This window comes from Rhineura floridana, chromosome 11, assembly GCF_030035675.1.
Source record: "Rhineura floridana isolate rRhiFlo1 chromosome 11, rRhiFlo1.hap2, whole genome shotgun sequence".
Taxonomy (NCBI): Eukaryota; Metazoa; Chordata; class Lepidosauria; order Squamata; family Rhineuridae; genus Rhineura; species Rhineura floridana.
The window spans coordinates 62,042,971-62,066,463 of NC_084490.1; the positions used below are offsets into that span (position 1 = coordinate 62,042,971).

Below are 23,493 nucleotides of genomic sequence, written 5' to 3' on the forward strand. Positions count from 1 at the left end.
CCACGCTTTTGGAAGGAAGATTCAGGAGGGTTATTTACCATGAGTATGTCCTTGCAAAATGGGAGAACTGAAAACAGACACGTGCTATTATATTGTACCTTTATTGTGATATCCAACTTACTTTTATTACCTCAGTGTTACAAAAAATTCCTGGCAAATCTGATGAATTTTGCTTATCCCGTCTTCTGTCAAATCAGAATTCCCAGGTTACTGTTTAAGTGGCTAGTTTCTGTGCAGCCTGCTGTAGACTGATGATATTTTTTTATTTTTATTTTTACCAAGGTTTCTGCACTGGGATCTGAGTGCTTCTATATTATACTATATTATATTTATTTCACATTGCACTATATTGTATTGTATTTTATATTGCTTTGGATTTTAAGTTTTGTATTTTACATGAGCTGGTCAGTGACAAAAATAAAAGAAATCAATCGGGTAATGAAATCAGAGAGATGGAATAGGTAGAGGGATAAGAAGTCCAAGAGGCAATTATGTAAGAGAGGAAATAAGAGGATAAGGTAGAGAACCACAGGAGGGAGTTTCAATGATATGGCCTGACACATAAATGGGCATATTCCTTTTATAATAGAAAGCATGAATGTTTTGAAAAGATTGTATATCTGTTTCATAGTTCTTCAAAAAGCATAAATTTTAGGCTTGTTCATCTGAAGTTTTGTAATAGCTGTTCCTATTGTGATAGTTTAATGTCAGAAACATCTAAATCCTTCTTAGCTGGGTATGGCTATATAGTTTACAAACTGAAGAAACTGGGATATTTGGCAAGAAGGTTTATAATAATCTGTAATCTGCCTATGATAATTTAGGATTTATCTGTGGAACTTTTCTTTCAATAGTGTGTCATAGTAACTGAGATGAAGCTGTCACTACAGAAGAAGATAAATGAGTTTTGCCATGCGCAACACCCACCTATTAAGGTAATGCTGAACAGTAAAAAATAATAATATATTGGCTAACATTTTTCCATGTTTATTCTTTTTGAGAATTTTTTCTCATCTGTTAAAACTTTTTATTGCTCATGCACTAAATGCAAGACTAAATTATTTCCATGCAAGATTAACTTTTAGTGCTGTTCCTCATTTGGTTCCTAGGCATATGCTGGTTCCAAATGCCCAAAGAAGAGCTTGTAACTTGATCTCCTTCCAGAGGTTGGAACCCTCCAGAGTTTAGTAGAAATGAGTAGCTAGAAAAAAACGGCGGGTATTAGGAGAGTTTCTAGGCACATGTGTGAAAGCATATGGAATCCAAGCATCAAGCACTTAGAGGACAGAAAACTCAAACACTCGTAGATTATTGGTATCAACCAAATCTGAAACTGAATTAAAATAGGCTGGAGTTAAAGAACATAAGAACATAAGAAGAGCCTGCTGGATCAGGCCAGTGGCCCATCTAGTCCAGCATCCTGTTCTCACAGTGGCCAACCAGGTGCCTGGGGGAAGCCCGCAAGCAGGACCCGAGTGCAAGAACACTCTCCCCTCCTGAGGCTTCCGGCAACTGGTTTTCAGAAGCATGCTGCCTCTGACTAGGGTGGCAGAGCACAGCCATCACGGCTAGTAGCCATTGATAGCCCTGTCCTCCATGAATTTGTGTAATCTTCTTTTAAAGCCGTCGAAGCTGGTGGCCATTACTGCATCTTGTGGGAGCAAATTCCATAGTTTAACTATGCGCTGAGTAAAGAAGTACTTCCTTTTGTCTGTCCTGAATCTTCCAACATTCAGCTTCTTTGAATGTCCACGAGTTCTAGTATTATGAGAGAGGGAGAAGAACTTTTCTCTATCCACTTTCTCAATGCCATGCATAATTTTATACACTTCTATCATGTCTCCTCTGACCCGCCTTTTCTCTAAACTAAAAAGCCCCAAATGCTGCAACCTTTTCTCGTAAGGGAGTCGCTCCATCCCCTTGATCATTCTGGTTGCCCTCTTCTGAACCTTTTCCAACTCTATAATATCCTTTTTGAGATGAGGCGACCAGAACTGTACACAGTATTCCAAATGCGGCCGCACCATAGATTTATACAACGGCATTATGATATCGGCTATTTTATTTTCAATACCTTTCCTAATTATCGCTAGCATGGAATTTGCCTTTTTCACAGCTGCCACACACTGGGTTGACATTTTCATCGTGCTGTCCTCTACAGCCCCGAGTTCTCTCTCCTGGTCAGTCACCGCCAGTTCAGACCCCATGAGCGTATATGTGAAATTCAGATTTTTTGCTCCAATATGCATAATTTTACACTTGTTTATATTGAATTGCATTTGCCATTTTTCTGCCCATTCACTCAGTTTGGAGAGATCTTTTTGGAGCTCTTCGCAATCCCTTTTTGTTTTAACAACCCTGAACAATTTAGTGTCATCAGCAAACTTGGCCACTTCACTGCTCACTCCTAATTCTAGGTCATTAATGAACAAGTTGAAAAGTACAAGTCCCAATACCGATCCTTGAGGGACTCCACTTTCTACAGCCCTCCATTGGGAGAACTGTCCGTTTATTCCTACTCTCTGCTTTCTGCTTCTTAACCAATTCCTTATCCACAAGAGGACCTCTCCTCTTATTCCATGACTGCTAAGCTTCCTCAGAAGCCTTTGGTGAGGTACCTTGTCAAACGCTTTTTGAAAGTCTAAGTACACTATGTCCACTGGATCACCTCTATCTATATGCTTGTTGACACTCTCAGAGAATTCTAATAGGTTACTGAGACAGGACTTTCCCTTGCAGAAGCCATGCTGGCTCTGCTTCAGCAAGGCTTGTTCTTCTATGTGCTTAGTTAATCTAGCTTTAATCATACTTTCTACCAGTTTTCCAGGGACAGAAGTTAAGCTAACTGGCCTGTAATTTCCGGGCTCCCCTCTGGATCCCTTTTTGAAGATTGGCGTTACATTTGCCACTTTCCAGTCCTCAGGCACGGAGGAGGACCCGAGGGACAAGTTACATATTTTAGTTAGCAGATCAGCAATTTCACATTTGAGTTCTTTGAGAACTCTCGGGTGGATGCCATCCGGGCCCAGTGATTTGTCAGTTTTTATATTGTCCATTAAGCTTAGAACTTCCTCTCTCGTTACCACTATTTGTCTCAGTTCCTCAGAATCCCTTCCTGCAAATGTTAGTTCAGGTTCAGGGATCTGCCCTATATCTTCCACTGTGAAGACAGATGCAAAGAATTCATTTAGCTTCTCTGCAATCTCCTTATCGTTCTTTAGTACACCTTTGACTCCCTTATCATCCAAGGGTCCAATTGTCTCCCTAGATGGTCTCCTGCTTTGAATGTATTTATAGAATTTTTTGTTGTTGGTTTTTATGTTCTTAGCAATGTGCTCCTCAAATTCTTTTTTAGCATCCCTTATTGTCTTCTTGCATTTCTTTTGCCAGAGTTTGTGTTTGAGTTCAGCAAGACACAGCTTGCACTTTGTTAGGAGAGAAACAGTGAGTGTGGCTGTTGATTCTCCTGGACCCTTCCGCAGTGTTTGACACCACTGACCATAGTATTGTTCTGGACCAGTGCTCTGTTATGGATGGGGATGGCGGGAGGACTGTGTTTCAGGAGTTCCACTCTGATGATGTGATTAGGGTGCCATTTCTAGAAGGTGGCTAGGGATTGCTCCAAGGCAGTTACGCTACGGTGTTCTGCAGGGCCCTTTATTTTGTCTGACATGTTTTTTCACATTTACATGAAACCACTTGATGAGGTCATTTGGGGATTTGAAGTGAGGTGAGGGCTCCTGCTGGGAGGAAGGGCAGGATATAAATCAAATAATAAATAAATAAATAAATAAAATCAGTGTGCTGCTGATACCCTTCCTTTTCATCAAAATCAGGTGAAGCTGTGAAAGTGCTGAACTGCTATCTGGATTTGGTCATCAGTTGGCTGGGAGCTAGTAAAAACAGGTCAATCCAGACAAAACGGAGGTGCTGTTGGCGGGTGGTTTGTCTGACCAGAGAGGTGGTTTCATCCTCTTCTGAACAGGGTGGCATGCCCTTTGTAAGTTCAGGTTTACTATCTGGGGCTGCTTCTAGATCCGGCTTTGTCTTTGGAGACCCCAGTGGCCTGTATGGCATGACGTGTCTTTCACCCCTGAGACTGGTCTGTTGGCTGCAACCTCTCCTGGATAGAGAGAGCCTGCCTACAATTAATCAGTGCTCTGGTAACATCTTTGGATTGTTGCAAAATGTTGTTTGGGACTGCTTTGGTTGGAAGCTACAGTTAATACAAAATACACCAGCTAGAATGTTCACATGCCTAATCAGCAGATCTCACCAGTTTTAAAATAACAACACTCGAAATCAGTTTCTGAGCTGAGTTCAACTAGCTGATTTTAACCTTTATTATTGAGCCCTAAGTGGCTCAGAACCTGGGTGCCTCCTCCCACATGAACCTTGAATGACTGGCAAGGGCTAGCTTTCATCAAGCAGCTGGAATGCTGGATTAAAATATTTTTACAGAAAGGTTCCCCATATTATCTGGGGACCACACCAGGTGATATGCTGGCCAGATCTGTTAGGGAAGAAACCAAAAGAAATATTATACATTTTTTTAAAAAAATTCCCACCCTTCCTCCCAGAAGGAAAACCAGAATTTATATGGTATTTAAAAGTAAAGGAAGCGTCTAAATGACAAAATACATAAAGTAGAAAAGATGAGATTGCTCAGGCAAGTTGGCCTTCATTTTACTCCGTGTAGCTGATGTAATGACAGCAGGCTTCTCCAAAGTTTACATTGTTTTCCAAAAGTCTTTTTGTTAAAATAGAGAGAACTATATGTTCTTCTGAGACAAAAGAAGGTCTACTCCATGGTTAATTTGCACCAACTGAAAGCTTTCTAGACAAAGATAATCTTTCCTTTTGAACTGCCCATTTTTTAAAATCTGGCATCAAAAACTGATCCAATTAAGATGGGCAAAAGAGCTTTTTAGTCAGTGAAAGAAAGGATTAGTTAGTGTTTGAATCATCAAGAGACAGCAAATAAGATTTTCAAACCTCATGCAATTACAAGGACGAGAGAACTGCATCCAGACTACATGATTTCAAATATATACTTGAGTATCTGTGTGAGATAGAGGTTCCTCCACAGGAAACTACACTTGAACAATCAAACAAATGTTTGGGAACGGAATTGTTTGGTAGTTATTGAGAGTGTCCCCTTACATTTTCTCTTAGCTTGAATTGGCAACAAATATTTAGATGAAGGTTGTGAAATTTATTTAACTTATTTAAATTTCTTACAGTTTATAAGTGCAGATGTGCATGGGATATGGGCACGTCTGTTTTGTGACTTTGGTGATGAATTTGAAGTCCTGGACACCACAGGAGAAGAACCAAAAGAAATCTTCATTTCAAACATATCTCAGGTGAGGACAAAGTGTCAGTCTCAGATGTCCTTCCCACTTTTAGTTTCATTGTAATAAAGTAATTGATGGCCTTTGGCTAACTAATAAAGACTTGGTGCTAATATAATAAAGACTATCTCAGGCTTGGATTTGTTGTCTGAGATTGTTACATCTTTAAGTGCTGAAGAAAGGAGAATTGCCCTTTCTTTAAATATAACTTAAAAGTGTCAGATCTTTTTGAAAACCAAAGATGCTGCTGTTGACACCTTGGACTTAGCCACAGAAGTAAACGTTTGGCAGCATTCATGCTGCAATGGTAATGATTTTCATTTGGGTCTGTGTGTTGTTTGAGCCAAGAAAATGAACCTTACATATCTATGTTATGTATTTATGTCAGATGATAAAATTAAAACACTTAAAAAAATAGAAACATTTCAGTTGAGAATCTTCATCTGACGCTGCTAGCAATCCAGTGCATGATCACCATCAGAATGCCTACAAGAATTAGTTGGTGAATTACTGTGAAGCAGGTTGCCTTCCTTAAATTTAGGAACATGCACCTCTAGATCAAACCCAGTTGTCTTTACTTGATGTTTTTATTGCTCTACCTTGCCACTTTATGGTTGTCTGTTTTATTTTGTTTCTGTGTTTTTTTGTGATTCATTGCTTATTTGAAAGAGGAGTTATAAATATTTTAAGAAATAAAAATAAATATGTAAGTTCTGCTCCATGCATGGTTTAATTTTTGCTGGCAACGGATTCCTTTATAGAAGTATATTCAGGCTAAGGAGATGGTTGCCAACATTCTCAGCAATGGAGACCCGGTCATTAGTTTCTGTTCCCTGGAGAGTTAGCAGGATATTTTCTTTGTTCTGTAGTGTGTTTTCACAACAGTCATTACAAGCAAAATCAAAACACAGTCTGTGAAGACACTCAGTATTGGCTTGATTGTATGCATTGTGTTTGGTTTTAGAAAGAGTGGTGTGAAGAGCTAGAAGTTATGTCAGTTATTTATTTGATCTATATCCCGTCCTTCTTCCCAGTAGGAGCCCAGAGCGGCAATCAGTTATGTATACAAAAGCTATTGAATTAGAATCATTGTGGGTATTACTTGCAATGAATTCTTCCCTTACAATTTCAGTCCAATCCTGGTATCATCACTTGCCTTGATAATAATCCTCATAAGCTTGAAACAGGACAGTTCGTAACTTTCCGGGAAATTAATGGAATGCAGTGTTTAAATGGATCTACTCATCAAATAACTGGTAAGCCATGTTTTGTATAGGTTTCCTGCTTATGTGCAGACATCTCTTTAGAAACTGATGGAAATGCAATTTCCTTTCACGTTGTTCTGTTGTGTGTGCAGCACTAACTGCGCTGCCACCACTTCACAGTGTTGATGCTCAACAGCTCAGAGACATGCTGCACAGATTGGCTTGAAACTGTCTGTAAGAATGCCTACATCAAATCCTAAAGCTAGAAGGAGGATTAAATAAGGTGTTAAATAGTTGCAGAGCAGAGCTTCAGCACCTTGCTAAGTTCCTCCTCATGACTTGCAGGAATAAAATAAATTATGCGTTAACTCTTTGAAAGTCTATTGTATTTATAGATGTTGTTTAAAATCAAAGTGTTTTTGCTTCTCTTTTCATAGTTTTATTTCATTTAACTTTGTTAAAAGTCATTTAAACTTTCTCTCTCCTCTCTTCCAGTGGTATCACCTTATTCTTTTAGCATTGGGAATACTGCAGATACGGAACCTTACTTACATGGTGGCATAGCCATCCAAGTAAAGACACCTAAAATATTCCATTTTGTAAGTGTCTGGCATAAAGACAATAGTTAACAATGTTTGCATCTATTTTGACTTCCATAGACCCATTGAAGTGAAGCTTTGGCCAGAATTCTGACTTTATGAATAACAATCTTAGCCTTGCTCCATAAGAAGTGCTTGCCTGTTCTTAAAAGGGCCAGGCTTATCTTAGGTTCTGTTGAAATATCTGATGTGTTTAGAACATAAAATCTAGGGATACATAAATTCACTTAGTGCCCTCACCATGGTGAGTGTCCCTCATTTTCTCTGGTGGTCATAGCAAGATCTTACCTTCTTCATGTTCTTGAGTTGCAGAGAGAGTACAGGAGGAGTGTCACTACAGTTGTGCTGTACTTCAGAGAGGTTTGCAACACCTCAGATGCATAATTACAGGGACAGTTCTTTTCCCTTGGTTTGACATTGTGCTGAGCTTGGGAGGTGCATGAATCCCTTTGATCAAGGCATGGATCTACACATTTTTGCTTAACCTTTGCCACAGGGTGCTTGTAAAGCACAGCACAAGGTCAGGAACAGTTCTGTGTCCCCTCATTTGGGGACTTTGGAGGTGCTCTTAGAACCTTAGATGTGCAGTGCAATGCAACATGGATGTATTCCAGCCAATAATGCAGAGAATCATCCCAAGTATGGGAGCCCCAAGGGCCTCTGAAGCTTAGCATGATGACTGATAAGACCCTATTGCTTCTCCTTGCTAAAGTTTGCAAGCTAAGTCTGGAAAGATGTGGGAAATTTTAATTAAGCTTGCTTATATGTACTTTCTTTAGTTCTGTTTCTTTGAAAGTGTATGCAAATTGATCTTTTTTTCCTTCTAGGAACAGCTGGGGAAGCAATTGATTAACCCAACATGCCTTGTTGCAGACTTCAGCAAGCCTGAGGTTATTTTTCTTGGCGTTTTTAATATAGCAATTATCACTTCAATTAAAAAAAAATGCTATAGGCCATTTGTATTATGCCTTTCCCTCAAAGGGGGCAAAGCACTGTGTGTGGCGTGCTCAGGTAGTCTTGTATCAGGGTACTGGGCATGCTTGCATCTATTTAGCTTCAGAACATGTTGGAACTGTTACTGGGCACCTTCAAACCAATCTGTGGAGCTTGGATGTAATTATTTTTAAATTTCTGCTTGGTATAAAAATGAGATATAGGCCAGGTTGGACATAATCTATTTCTGCTTATTAAGATATTAATGTCGTCCATCCTCTCTCCTCTTCTCAGCATGCTATGATTGGAGACTCCCTGGGTTAATTAACCATAGTTTCCTGTTATTCCCAAATTGGGCAACTATGGGTTTCATATCCTGCCTGGTTCTAAGCTTCATAAACATTGTTTTGGATCCTGGCTGGCTCTGAACCTGATAAACTGTAGTTTCCTAGGATGGGAGTATAGTGAAACTATGGTCAATTAATCCAGGAAGTCTTAAATTGTACTGCACTGAGGATAGATAGCACATACAAACACAAGGCTTGTGCATAGCTCAACAAGTTGAGATGCATTGCCCTCAAACCATGCACTGAAATCTAATCCTGTTGAGACTGAATGTGGTTATGTTAAAAGGAATATGCAGAGAACTGTTTTTCATTGTGACATTTGCCGTGTACATTAGAGTTATAATACCAGTTTATGGTTTTTTTTCTTTGTGGAAAATATGGAGGGAAATCTTAAAAGAGACTTGCAGCTGAACCTGTTTACTTTGGAAGTAAGTTTCAGAGTTCAGAGATTTATTCCAAAGTAAATAAAGAGTGCAGTCATACCCATTGTAGTTTTCTTTAGCCATGCTCATGATATATTTTTTTAAAAAACTAACTTGCTTGTTCAGTTAACAATACTGAACTGCTTGCTGAAAGGATATGACCACCCTTCACAGAGTTTGGCAAATATTTCTGTCTTTTTTTCCAAATGTATTTTAAAATAAGGAGAAGCCATAAAGCAGAAATATTACCCTTGTTTATGAGGACAGTAAATAATAGATTCTGCAAGATTGCTAAGGCTTATCAGTATCTTCAGAGAAAACATACTTGGCAAAACCAACCAAGTGTCTTGTGGCACATTCAAGATCAATAGATTTATTATGATACTAGTTTTTCTAAACTAGAGTCCATTTTGTCAGATGTGTGCGTGCTTCAAGGTATACCATTTTCCCTATGAGTCCGGCCATCACAGCGGGTTTCAGCTCCACCTATCGTGCGAAGGCAAGAATGTCTTTGAAGTCAAGACTAGGGGCGTCAGGCCCCTCCCACTCCCCAGTTCATTCTTGCCTTCGTACGAACAAGATTGGAATTCTAGCGTAGCATTTAGCTAAGTCTCTCATATTTGTTTGTGTATTTGTCTTCAAATCCTTTTTCTGTTTTGTGTTTAGCTCACTGAGGGTCCCCACAGAGACCGCGGCTGCGGCTCTCTTCGCTCTTTTCCCAATCCTGAGCTATTCATTTCAATTTACTTTCCTTCCTTGACTGGGGGCTCCCTCTGAGACCGCGGCTGCGGTTCTCTTGTTTTTGGCCATTTTTGAGATCCCCCCCCGGCTCTGTTGCATCCATTGTCTGGGGGCTCCCTCAGAGACCGCGGCTGCGGTTCTCTTTGTTTTTGACCGTTTTTGAGCTTCCCCCCCCCCCCCGGCTCTGTTGCCGCGGCTGCGGCTCTTCCGATCTCAGCGGGAGCTTGCGGCTGCGGCTCCCACCGTTACCCCGTCACTCGTTTTAGCCTGCCCGGGTCCGTTCTCTCCCCACTGAAACCTGTGGCTGCGGCTACTTCATTAGTGCCTTTACCTGAGTTTTACCTTTTACCTCAGCTCACCCTCGCTACGTGGCTTTAATTTCCCACTGCGAAGGGCTTTGCAAACGGCGACGGCGGCTCTCTCTGCGGCAGCTGCCGCTTTTCCCTCCTGGGGGTTTTTTAGAGCCGCTAGTGCGGTTTTCGGCCCCGCGGTTCCTCCTGCGAGACTGTGCTGGGCAGCCCTTCCCCCAGTTCGCTTCCAGACGGCCGCCATTGCTTCTTCTCTCTCCGCCATTTTTTCCCGCTCTTTTTTTCCGGGCGCCATTTTTTTAATTCAAATTTCCCACCTTTTTTGTTACCCTTATTAACCATCGGATACCTCCCCTGCAGGCTATCTATCCGTATGTGTGTTGTATACGTGCTGCAGACAGACTTACACAGGGCTGATTTACACACAATTTTACTGTGGCTGTAATCCTAGTGGCTGGATTATATTATCAAGGCTGGAGCTCCAATCCTAGTGGGCTGGATTGTATTATCAAGGCTGGAGCTTTAATCCTAGTGGCTGGATTATATTATCAAGGCTGGAGCTCCAATCCTAGTGGGCTGGATTGTATTATCAAGGCTGGAGCTCCAATCCTAGTGGGCTGGATTGTATTATCAAGGCTGGAGCTCCAATCCTAGTGGGCTGGATTGTATTATCAAGGCTGGAGCTCCAATCCTAGTGGGCTGGATTATATTATCAAGGCTGGAGCTTTACTTTTAGTGGCTGACTTGTACTAAACCTGATTTATATTGCATATCCTGCCCCCTCTGGGGCCGTGAACCAAGCCTAAAACCCAGCCTACAGCACTAATCTGAGTGTGCCAACTCTAAAACAGCCTATATTATATTAACGCTGATACCTCAGTGCATCCTGCCCCCTCTGTGGCAGTGCACTTCGCCATCTGCCAGTGTATTCTACTCCCTCCGTGGTCGTACGCTGTGCCAGTTCGGGTCTTTACATCCTGCCCCCTCCGTGGCAGTGTACTGCACCCAAGTTAATATAAGATGGCAGAACAGCCAGGCATATCGCCATCAACCCATATGGTGCCAGATCAGCCAGACATGCCACAATCAGCCAAGCCACAACATCCTAACACGACTAAGACCAGACATGCCAAAGCACTGGCTAAGACAAAACATCTTTCCAGCCATAGTAAACCAAAGCGTCCACGTTATGTCTCTGTGCCAACCACCACCACAGCACAGGCACACATAAGCGATATTCTCCATTCCCCTGCTGCTGCCTCTGACGAGGAAGAGTTTGTTGGCTTTCCCGCTCAGTGTTCGCCTAACGATCCTCCCTCCGGTTTACCGCCCCAAACATCTGTTCCAATAGTTCCTCAGGCACACACATCTGCCACATCTGGTCTGCAGCTGTCTCCTGATTTCCTCTCCCAACTTCAAGCCATGCTGGCATTTTTCACCCAAATGCAGTCACTACCACAAGTTCCTGCCATACCTCCACTCAACATGGACCAATGTGCGTGCCATGAAGCTCATTCTTCCTGTTCACCAGATCCCTTTGATGTAGCCAGAGGCAGATGTACGGACGAAGCCTTGTATGCGGAGGAGTCAACTTTCACTGACCATGTTGAAGGAGACGACTGGAGCGACTATTCAGATCATGAGGAGGATACATCGTATCGCTTGTTTAATACCTCAGACTATCAGCCGCTAGCACGCAGGGTACTTAATACCCTTGGTCTCCAGACTGCGCCTTCAACTTCGTCCGCCCCAGCTATCAAAGGGGCCAAGGTCCTCAAATCCCCTGCACCTGCTGAACACTACATCCTGGTGCTGGACCCAATTGCCAAATTAGCCTCTGAAGAATGGGCTCATCCACTCAAAGCTCGACGCTTCAAGAACCTGGCTGACAGACTTTACGCCCTAGCCCCAGACTTTGCCACCAAGTTAGATGTCCCTGGCATAGATGAACCAATCGCTCGCCTCGTTTCACGATCTCTTTTGCCCAGGGAAGGGGAATCCCACCTAAAAGACACTACTGAGCGACGAATAGACTTCGCCCTCCGCAAGAATCACGAGGCCACTGCCCTAGCCATGCGTGCCTCCGCTTCAGCCTCCATCTTCTCCAGAGCATCTATGATGTGGCTGGATGACCTTCTAGAGGACGCTAACCCTGATCCTGTCGCCCTCAGAAGAGCACTATTGAAATTACATAAGACAGCAGCTTTTGTGGCCGATGCCACTTTGGATGCCACTCAATTAGGGGCACGAGCCATGACGACTCAAATAGTCGCTCGTCGCACCCTCTGGCTTCGCCACTGGCAAGCTGATTCAGCAGCCAGATTGAACCTGTCCAGGGTAGAGGTCAGTACCAAGGGCGCAGGGGCAACTCATCGTCCTCATATAAGGGAGGCCCCCGCCTACTCAAGTAGTATTAACGCCCTCCCCATAGGTGGCAGATTACTTAATTTTGGAGATCGATGGCTGCGCCTTACTACGGTCTCCTGGATCAGGGACCTTTTCACTTATGGCTATACCATAGAGTTCTGGGCAACCCCATCAGACAGATTCCATCCGTCTCCTTGCCCAAGGGCACCAGCCAGGCACAACATCATGCAGACAGCTATACACCACCTCTTGGACATAGCGGCGATAGAGCCAGTTCCCACAACTGAGAGGTCGGAAGGGGTGTACTCCCTCCTATTTGCTGTGCCAAAACGAGATTTATCATGGAGGGCGGTATTGGACCTCAAGTTTGTCAACTGTTTTGTAGCATATCGTAGATTCAAAATGGAATCACTCCATTCCATTACGGAGAGTCTGCATGAAGGAGACTTCCTGGCTTCTATCGACCTTAAGGAAGCGTATCTCCATGTGCCCATTTGCATAGCCCACAGAAAGTTTCTTCGGTTTGCTTTTGGCCACCAACACTTTAAATATAGAGCGATGCCATTCGGCCTCTCCTCTGCTCCAAGAGTGTTTACCAAGGTGCTACTCATCCTAGTGGCTTACCTCCGGACCCAAGGGGTTCATATCTACCCATATTTGGATGATCTGCTAATACGGTCCAAGTCTGAAGAGCTGGCTCATCATCATTTAATGATCACCCTCAATGTTTTGCAGGCCTACGGCTGGCTTGTCAACTTCGACAAAAGCCATCTCCAACCAACCCAACGCCTACTACATCTAGGGGCAATGTTGGACACCCTGCAGGCAATGGTCTTCTTGGCTCCAGATCGCATCACTGCCATCACAAGCATCGCAAGGTCCCTGATGCAACAAACATCCGCAGACGTCATGCTTCTCGCCAGAGCGCTCGGGATGTTTATCTCTACAATCCACATTGTGCCATGGGCTCGAGCCCACACTCGGCCCCTTCAATGGATTCTGTTGCCTTTTCAAAAAGACATTGCCAGCTCCAACCATCGCAAAGTTCGTTTGAGCCCCGCACTGCGCCTCCCCTTCCGCTGGTGGACCAAGGTTCAACACCTCTCCAAGGGCACGTCGTTCAGAGAACCCCGCAGAACCGTTGTAACCACAGATGCCAGCCTCATAGGTTGGGGAGCCCACTGCAACTCCCAGTACGTTCAGGGGGTTTGGTCCAACGCAGAGCAATCTCAAAGCATCAACTGGCTGGAACTAAAGGCTGTCCACTTAGCTCTATGTCATTTTCAGTCTCTGTTCCCTTTGCATCATGTGCTCATTCGAACAGACAACACGTGTGTAAAATCACATTTGAACAGACAGGGGGGCACCAGGTCTCGTCCTCTGCAGGACTTAGCCTCCCTCATCTTTGTCTGGGCAGAACAACATCTACAATCCCTGAAAGCAGAACATCTCAGAGGGATTTGGAATGTGACAACAGACTGGCTCAGCAGACAACAGGTCTTTCCGGGAGAATGGAAACTTCATCCAGCCATTTTCCATCGCCTCCAGTGTCGGTTCGGCGCCCTCTCAGTCGACCTGTTTGCTTCCAGTCACAATTGCCAGCTTCCCAGGTACTTTGCCCGATACCTGGACTCAACAGCAGAAGCAGTGGATGCTCTGACAACACCGTGGCCAGACGGTCTATTGTACGCCTTTCCTCCCATACCATTGTTAGCCAAAACCTTGAGGAAGGCGCGAACTGAAAGGGCACAGCTGGTTCTGATAGCACTATTTTGGCCACGCCGACCGTGGTTCTCAGATCTTCTGGCAATGTCAATGATGGATCCTTGGACACTTCCAGTAATGCCAGACCTCCTATCCCAGGGTCCAGTACTGCACCAGGACCCTACTTGGCTCAATCTAACAGCGTGGCGTTTGAACAGAGACATTTGAGGTCAGCTGGACTGTCTGACGCTGTGATTGATATTATTTTGGCCTCGAGAAGACCATCTACCACTCGTATTTATCAACATACCTGGGTGGCTTTCTCCAAGTGGTGTCAGTCCCACCACCATGATCCATCCCAGGCCACTGTGCATCAGGTGCTCCAATTTCTCCATAGCGGCTTTATGAGGGGACTTCGACCCAACACTCTACGTCGACATGCGTCTACTCTGTCGTCCATTCTCTCAGTGTCCTCTCCTGGAGATCATATTTCCTCACATCCGTTCATCAAACGTTTTTTGAGGGGAGTCGCCCTACGCTCTCCGGCTGTTGTCCATCGGTTCCCCTCATAGAGTTTGCCGAAAGTTCTGCAGGCTTTGCAACGCCCTCCGTTTGAACCCATCAGAACTGTGCCCCTACGTATACTGTTCTTCAAGGTCTTGTTTCTGATCGCAATCACATCTGCCAGATGCGTTTCGGAGTTGGGCGCATTGTCTTCTGCTTGACACCTCTGCGTCTTCCATAAGGACTCTGTTGTGCTGAAGACTGATCCTTCCTTCCGTCCCAAGGTCGATTCAGTTTTTCATTGCAACCAGGACATTGTTTTGTCTTCCTTTTGCCCGAATCCTACCCATCCTCTTGAAAAGGCTTGGCATTCGTTAGATGTCCGGAGGGCTCTCAAGACCTACCTGTCTAGGACCCAAGAGATTCGACGAACGGAGTCTCTGTTTGTATCCTTTCATCCAAGGTCTATGGGGCATAAAGTTTCCAATCCTACTTTATCCCGTTGGTTAAGGGCATGTATTACTTTAGCATATGAGTCTCTGAAGCTGTCAGTCCCAGCTAGTATAACGGCTCATTCTACCAGGTCAGCTGCCACTTCGGCTGCTTTTGCCACTAATGCTCCTGTTGCCGATATTTGTAGGGCTGCAGTCTGGTCTACCCCACACTCGTTTATAAGGCATTATAAAATTGATCGTTATGCCTCTGCTGACGCATCTTTCGGCAGACGAGTGTTGCAACAGGTTCTTAATGAGGATTAACACGTGGGTGGTCCCTCCCTGTATGGGCTGCTGTGGTACATCCCGCTGTGATGGCCGGACTCATAGGGAAAATGGACCATTGGTCTCACCTGAAGGGTGATTTTCCTATGAGTACGGACATCACGACCCTCCCAGTTGGAGGATGACTATATATTTTCTAATGTGTTATATATTACTGTTACGCTATTATATTTAAATTTAAGAGTGAAGTCAAGACTTCTAGTTCTGTTATACCGCTATGTTGGAGTCATTTTACTATGCATGGTACTATTGTGTTATTTTCCTGTTGCCAGGCCTGTTGGCCTTGTTCTTGTATTTTTAGATATTTCTCCTTAGACTCGCTGCGAATGAACTGGAGAGTGGGAGGGGCCTGACGCCCCTAGTCTTGACTTCAAAGACATTCTTGCCTTCGCACGATAGGTGGAGCTGAAACCCGCTGTGATGTCCGTACTCATAGGAAAATCACCCTTCAGGTGAGACCAATGGTCCACTTTATGCAGCCACTTTACAAAGTGGCCTCTAATTGGTGAAAACGTATGACATAATAAACGTCATAGACTTTGAAGTGTCACAAGGCTCTTGTTCTTGCTACAACAGATCAATATAGGTACTCATTGGAATATATACTAGGCAGAATTCTTCCTGGTTGCATGATTACTTTGTATGTTTTGGATCATTCACTGTTTTCTTCTCTTTGCAGGCACCTCTGCAAATTCACATTGCCATGCTTGCCTTGAATCAGTTTCAAGAAAGTTTTGATCGTATGCCAAACATTGGGTAATACATCTGTTTCAAAAGCTACATAAACTTTATAGTTAGTGAGTACAGTGTAAATACTGTTAAAGAGGTTGGTATCAATAGCAGTTGATAATGACTCATCAGGCCATTTAATTAATTGAGTTGAAATCCTGTGCCCAATTCAGGATTGACTTCACTGGGATTTAACTTCTCTAAATGTGTGATTTTTCTTATCTCTGCTACATGGGAGAGTCATGGACAGAGAATCAATTCGTTATGTCAGTTGTACAAGTTGTACAAGGAATTTCAGCTGTTGGCTCAGTGAGAATAGACTATGATGATTATGATGACATACTTTACATAGCACTTCTGAGTATCTTGTGCTTCACACATGGTTATAACAGCAATGTAAGATGAATCTGTACTATTTTCCCTGTATGGTGTTTATGTGTTTGGGGTTGAATGAGGCTAAAGAGAGAGAGGGGGCTTGACTAAGACCACCTTGTGAGTTCATGGCAGAGATGAGTTTCAGACCAGGGATTTCTAGGCCCATAGCTCAGTCCTTTAATCACTATTCTACACCAGCTCTTGTGAAGGTTTCTGCTTTAATGAACACTAAAGGTGAGCACTTTGTGTTCATTAATATATTTTGTGCAACTGTCATTGAACATTGGGTAAGGTCCTACCTCCTGGGACCAGAAGATAAGACCAAGGCCACTTCCTTTGGAAAAGAGATCTTCCTCTGGTATCTGGTTTTCTTCATGCTTTGGATAGACAGTGTGTCCTTTCTCCCTCCCTCTGTTCCTGTTCTCTATCATATCTTCAAGTGGCAGCAGAACCACAGCATTTATTAGCCAACTGGTAACTTGAATTCTCCCTGCTCCTCATTATCTCTGTGGCCAGCTTGGAAGGGATGGGCTGAGAAACACATAGCTTTGGTAGCTGCCTCTCAGGCATATCCCTAGCACCATGCAGAACAGCTGTCCTCCCTGTTTTGGGGCAGGGAGATTCCTGCTAAGGAACCTGTGCATCACGTCTTATCAGAACCATGGCTCATGGGAGTGTCTTGGTGGCAAGTATATCCAGTTCCTCTGCCCTTGCCTTTGTCCTGGGAACACAAGCTACCTCCTTTGGCCTGCTCTTCTCCCACCAAGGCAGAACACCCACAAGTTTTCCTTTCTGGCACCATGGAAGTACTCCAGTATTAGAATGTATAACAATACATAGAAGACTTTCCTAGAATGGTGGACTTGGTCAAGCCCACTATTCTCAGGGGTAGTTTGTGATGTCTTCTGGTGCCTTAGTGTTTCTAGAAGACAATTTGGGTCTCAGCCTGTGATCTTATACATACTTAAATCATACATTTAAGTGCTTTCGGGCATTATTTATTTGATTTTGCATTCTTGCATACCTCTTTTGGTCACAAATGACAAAGCCGTTTACATCAAAAGCAAGCATATCAGTAAGAAGTACAACCCCACCCGTAAAAGTACAATTAACAACAGTATAAAATGCAAAAAGACAAGAGGCTGGGGAAAAAAGACTAGAAGGGTAGCAGTGGGAAACCACATCCTGTCATATTGCCTCATTAATTTTACATCGCAAATGCACTGACTCCCCTGATAGAGCCTCATTGTGGTTCTTTGAATGCTATTTCAGCTTCCTTGGGAGAACCTGCTTGAAAGCCCTCACTCCTTGAGATAGGGGTAGCCTGTGTGCCCTCCAGATGTTGTTGGACTATAGCTTCCATTCTCCCTGACCATTGGCCATCCTAGCTGGGACTGATGGGAGCTGGGAGTTCACCACCATCTGTAGGACACAATGTTAGCTATCCTGGCTGTAAGATCCTGTCTTTCATTTCTGTGCTGATGTTATAGCTGCCATCTTAACTTGAAGTGCTGTCAGTGAACAAGAGCTCTGGATCTCTCAGTGACATGGTAACGCTCCAACTGGATGTATTATGCATCACAAGCTATTCTCGTGTGGCAAAAGAGTTTGTTCTAACATCCTTCTGCTTTTCTTTGTCTGCACCCAAGGAGCTGGAGTGGCATTCCTTGACACTCTCTAGTTGTTTTATATTGATTGCACCAGCAATCATTGTCACTTTATTTGTATTCCACTTCGCCATATGTCTGATGCTCTCACAGGGGTTCACGACAAAGCATGACAAGAACAAGAACCACAAATATGCATTAGCAATCACTGTTCAAAATGTTGTAGTATAAAAACAATTCACTCAGCAGCTTCATATTAACAAGAATAAATAGAACATTAATTTTGAAAGATAAAAGAATGAACAATGAATTACCGGCAATACAGCAAGCCCTTTTAAAAAGCTACAGAGGAAGGTGGGAGCAGTCCTTGGTCTCAGGTGTTTGGAGAGCAGAATTAAACATTCTAAACTAGGTGGTGATGGCAGCAGAGCTCCGTCCATTTTGGAGATGATAGTCAAGTAGTAACAGCAAGGTGAAGCCTTTTGAAGGAAATGGACAACATGGGAGGGAGCCTGCTTCTTTATTTCTGCTTTAAATTTTCTAGGGCTACAAGTTTCTGCAACTACACTCTGTAGCTGACTGAGGATAAATATGGTTTACCTTGACCATATTTCTTCCACATTGTCAGTTCCTGACAAATAATCAGGCTCACTCAGATTGCTGAGTTCACCACTTTCTGAGATAATGATTGCACTCAAGAAACTTGTTGTGTGAAGCCTAAAAGTAGCATATAAGTAAATAAAAAAACTATACCAGGCTGCCACCTGGGACTTAGCTCACAGCTTTCAAAAGGCACTACCTTCAGCTTGATAGCTTCAGCTTGAGCAAGCATTCTCTAGCTTGTCTTCAAGTAAGCACTCGGGCACAGTGTCTGCCAGGATTTTGTAGGATTTGGAGATAGGGGAAATTTATTCTGTCCTAGGATGTACAACTTTGAACAGCCTGATGTTGAATTATGACTTTTGCGTGGAGAAACTGTCATTCTCTGTCTAGTGAATTTCTGTTCTTTTCATACATAGGTCATTCTGGCCTCCTTGCATAGTAACACAAGTCCTTGACAGGCGAACCTTTTTTCTGGTTTGTATAGTCTCTACAGATGGACTGGACTAGTCATGTCTAGTAATAATAGACTTTGTAACCTTGTTATGTGGCGTTTGCCAAATCTGAGGGTCAGAGGAAGATCCAGCCTCCCAGGAAATGGCTTTGTCTCTGTCCCAGGCCCAAGATTGAATTGACTTCTTGTTTATAAGGAGAACATAAATTCACTAGGAAAGAATGTTGGTTTTTAAAGCTTGAATTCTTTTTTGTTAATTTGTTAAATTCCTATTTTCAAATTTTAAATAGAAATATTTAAATGTATATTTGACAAGATGCTCAGCCAAACACTATTTCTTGACAATTCTGTTCTGTAAAATACAAATAAATAAAATGTACCAGGCAGGTTCCAGGCTTGCATGTTACACAGGTGTAATACTGGGAATTGCATGAATTGTTAATTTTTATTTATTTATTTATTTATTGTATTTGTGTACCCCCCATAGCTGAAGCTCTCTGGGCGGTTTACAGCAACTAAAAACATTAAAAACAAAAATACAAATTTAAAACATATCTTTTAAAAACAATTTTTGTGCTCTTCAGGATGGGTAGGGAGAGATTTTTTTCATTGATAGCATCGATGCATAGGTGAACAATACCCCAGGGGTATTGTTTTCTTCAGGAGCTTATAAAAGTGGTAGCACACATGGTTGGTATTCATGGTTTAGTATTGTATTTCAAGCTTTCATTCAAGTACCGTATTGAGCTTCCATATACTTTTTGTTTGGGCTGTAGGTGCCTTCAGGATGCTGAGGAGATGCTGAAGATAGCACTGTCCTTAAGCAAAACACTGGAAGGCAAAGTGAGTAATTCTGTGCTGTCTAATATACTTACTGTGATTGCAGTAATGCATGTATTTATATAATACAGTGCATTTAAATGTTGCACTGAGTATCATGAGAGAATCCTCATTTCCATTTTCCTCTGTAGTATGTCACTGTTGGCTTTCTTATATGTTTTAGGTTTATATCTTCATCATGTGAGTATCTTGCAATGCACTACAATACCTTCTTTTGCATCAGTTAAAAACTATCACTCAAACTATAAAGAAATTTGAATAAGGCTGTTCAGCTCTCCCAAGAACACTATACAGGTTTCCATAGTTGCTTCAACTTAGCGATCCAGTGAGCATTCAGTACTGTTACTCTAGAAAACTGTGCTTAAGCTGAATACGTTATGTTGAGTATTTGTACTTCAAAAGAGGGACTATAGCACGTGCCAATCTGAACATGGCTTTTACTGTTTTAAATTTAAAAAACAGTAAATTTAAACTATAAACGTAGAAAACATTAATATTGACTAAATACACAATTGTATGTAAATGTTTCATGTTCAAAATGTATGAAACGTAGAAATCACTCATATACTTTTTACAGTGCAGTCCAAACCCAAGATCTGCCAAGATGGGAGAGTTTGGATTTGGCTGATCTTGAGCTTTCCCAGTTGAGCTGGGGCATAAGCTGCCCGCCCCAGCTTAGCTGAAGATACTACACCAGTGTAAGTCCCACACCCTGGATCAACTGGGGCTCAATCTGTGTAACGTAAGCTGTGTAAGTCCCCAAAAGGGTGTGTGACAGAGGTATAATAATAATAACCGCCCAGAGAGCTTTGGCTATGGGGCGATATAAAAGTTTAATTAATTAATTAATAATCCTGTCCTTTCTCCCGAAGGAGCCCAGGGGTGGGCAAGGAGAGACTTGCACCTTTTCAGCTTGTTCACATGGCTTAGCAATCCATCAGAATTTAGCCGCCAAAAAGGGTGCTGTAAGTAAAATTCCTCCTAAATGGAGTTTGGTATAGATATAATGTATGCCTGAGTAACTTAAGCTGACTTTCTGTAGTTAGAATTGCTCTGTTAATCTCTTACACACTCACCCTACTGCCAATAAATCCATATATATTATGACAGCAACAGAAAGGTCTTGTATAAATTTTATATTGAATTTCTGATTCATATATAAAATAAATGGAGTCCTTTTGAGAAGCTTTGTTCTCAAAAGTTTTCTTTTTATATAGTTAAAATTTTAAACAATTTAAAAAGTGTATAGATGAAATGTGCCATGGTCCATCTTTTGAAGTACAAATGCTCTCCTCCTGGAAGAGTGATGTGATGGGGAAGAGGATGTGGGCTTGCAGGCCACTTGAAATGGCTCAGTGACCTGTGGGCTTGCCACTCCTGCCCTGTAGAATTCCTAAAAGTGGCATTCTGTTTTGTGAAATAATTAAAAATTGAGAGTGCTGTAATTTATATTACCAAACCATATTGGTTTTGATAATTTATATACTGCTTATATCATGTGGATAACGTTACCCAAACCTTTTATTATGTGGCTTCTTATTTAAAAACTGGCACAATGATTGAATTGTGTTGATGTTATATCCAGAGACAGCACTTTATGTCATTGCGATGTGAAAAGGCGCTTATATTTCTGGCTTTTAATGCATAGTCTACATAAAGGCTTATTTTAAATGAAAAGGAAGCAACATTGATTCCCCAAGTATTGCTTTTACATCAGCAGCAAGTTGAAATTGCCTGAGCTTCTTAGATAATTTTTGAGCAACAGTTAGGGAGACCAGAAAGGCTATACCAGCGAGGATTGTGCAAACAATAATGTAAATTCACCAATGTTTTCTTTATTAGGTTCCTTTTGGTTTCAGCAGCTCTTGTGCCAACATTTTTTCAGGCAAAAATATACTGCAGTTTACCAGGTCCTCAGTCTGACAGGCATTTTAGGTGATTATATTTTCTAGGGCTGCCATGGCTACCTCATGTAGTGAGAAGCTGGTTTACTAATTTATGAGTACCACAGTAGCTGACAGCTGAATTTCAATTGAGAATGAGCTCTTATCCCTAATGTGTTCTATTTCCCATGTTTACTGTGCACCAATTTACCTAGTCAGAGACTTACTAATTTTAAAGACTTTAAAGATTTTTTTATACAAAGGTCATTGCTATTTTGTTTTTAAATTGTAGCATCAAGTTAATGAAGATATTGTGAAATGGCTATCAAGGATGGCTCAGGGATCATTGGCACCCCTTACAGCAGCACTTGGTGGTGTTGCCAGTCAAGAAGTCTTGAAAGCAGTGACAGGAAAATTTTCTCCCCTGCAACAATGGGTCAGTTTTCTTTGTTTTGCATTAGGTTACATAACTTTAGAGATGAATGTACTGTTTTATGAGCACAATACAGGCTGCATTCAGATGATCCATCAAACCATGGTTGGGAGGATAGCAAGTGACACTTGTGCGTGCATCTTCTCTCTTCCTTGCATTCAGCCCTTAATTCATTTTTTTCTGCTTTAAACATACCATACTTTATTTTTATGTCCAAACTTGCAACCTTTGGTTTGGGTGAGACTTCCAAACCAGTATTGTTCAAACTGTTTGCCAGTTTGGACTAAACAGGAAGCGTCATGTGCGAAGGGAGGAGTTCACACCTGAGCACAGTGCTCATTCATTATCCCCCACCATGGTCTAGGATTGTTTAAATGCAGCCACTGAACTGCTTGGATTGTGGATTCACAAGTCTGTTTGTCCGAATCTTAGAATTAATGGTCATCCAAGAAATGACAAACTGAACTTTCATTGGTGTAGAACTGGTTAGGTGGCCTACGTTCTGTTATTAGTAGGGAAAATTATTAGTTATAATTTAAAACTCTCCCTCTCCCTCTCCCTCTCCCTCTCCCTCTCCCTCTCCCTCTCCCTCTCCCTCTCCCTCTCCCTCTCCCTCTCCCTCTCCCTCTCCCTCTCCCTCTCCCTCTCCCTCCCCCTCTCCCTCTCCCTCCCCCTCCCCCTCCCCCTCCCCCTCCCCCTCCCCCTCCCCCTCCCCCTCCCCCTCCCCCTCCCCCTCCCCCTCTCCCTCTCCCTCCCCCTCTCCCTCCCCCTCTCCCTCCCCCTCTCCCTCCCCCTCTCCCTCCCCCTCTCCCTCCCCCTCTCCCTCCCCCTCTCCCTCCCCCTCTCCCTCCCCCTCTCCCTCTCCCTCTCCCTCTCCCTCTCCCTCCCCCTCCCCCTCCCCCTCCCCCTCCCCCTCCCCCTCCCCCTCTCTCCCCCTCCCCCTCTCTCCCCCTCCCCCTCTCTCCCTCTCTCCCTCTCTCCCTCTCTCCCTCTCTCCCTCTCTCCCTCCCCCCCTCTCCCCCCCTCCCCCCCTCTCTCCCCCTCTCTCCCCCTCTCGACAGTTCCTCACTTATTCTGAAATTGGGAAATCACTGTCTGCCATTACCTTTCATTGCTAACACCCTTAAAAATAATATTGGAGGGCGAAGAAGGGGAAAATGCATTTTGGGAAAGGGGTAAGCTTTGGTCCCATGTGTCAAATTTCAAAGAGAAATAAGCATGTATTCCCTAAAGTAAGACCTATTGATTTTGGTGGAGTTAATTTTCAAGTAAGTTAATTTTTCAAATAAGGCTTAGAACTACAGCCATA

General features: G+C 43.0%; 1 protein-coding gene across 4 annotated transcripts in view; it reads left to right on the forward strand.

Annotated features, from left to right (window-relative positions):
- Positions 1–23,493, forward strand: part of UBA6 (ubiquitin like modifier activating enzyme 6) — an 88,755-nt gene that overhangs the window by 18,608 nt on the left and 46,654 nt on the right. For 3 of the 4 annotated variants that reach the window (XM_061588048.1, XM_061588045.1, XM_061588046.1), the window contains exons 7-15: positions 855–935; positions 5,244–5,366; positions 6,487–6,610; positions 7,055–7,158; positions 7,986–8,048; positions 15,943–16,019; positions 19,805–19,871; positions 20,741–20,833; positions 22,044–22,187. In XM_061588048.1, coding sequence (XP_061444032.1) covers positions 855–935; positions 5,244–5,366; positions 6,487–6,610; positions 7,055–7,158; positions 7,986–8,048; positions 15,943–16,019; positions 19,805–19,871; positions 20,741–20,833; positions 22,044–22,187 — 876 coding nt within the window. The remainder of the gene's footprint in view (positions 1–854; positions 936–5,243; positions 5,367–6,486; positions 6,611–7,054; positions 7,159–7,985; positions 8,049–15,942; positions 16,020–19,804; positions 19,872–20,740; positions 20,834–22,043; positions 22,188–23,493) is intronic. The other variant, XM_061588047.1, reaches the window with a different exon arrangement.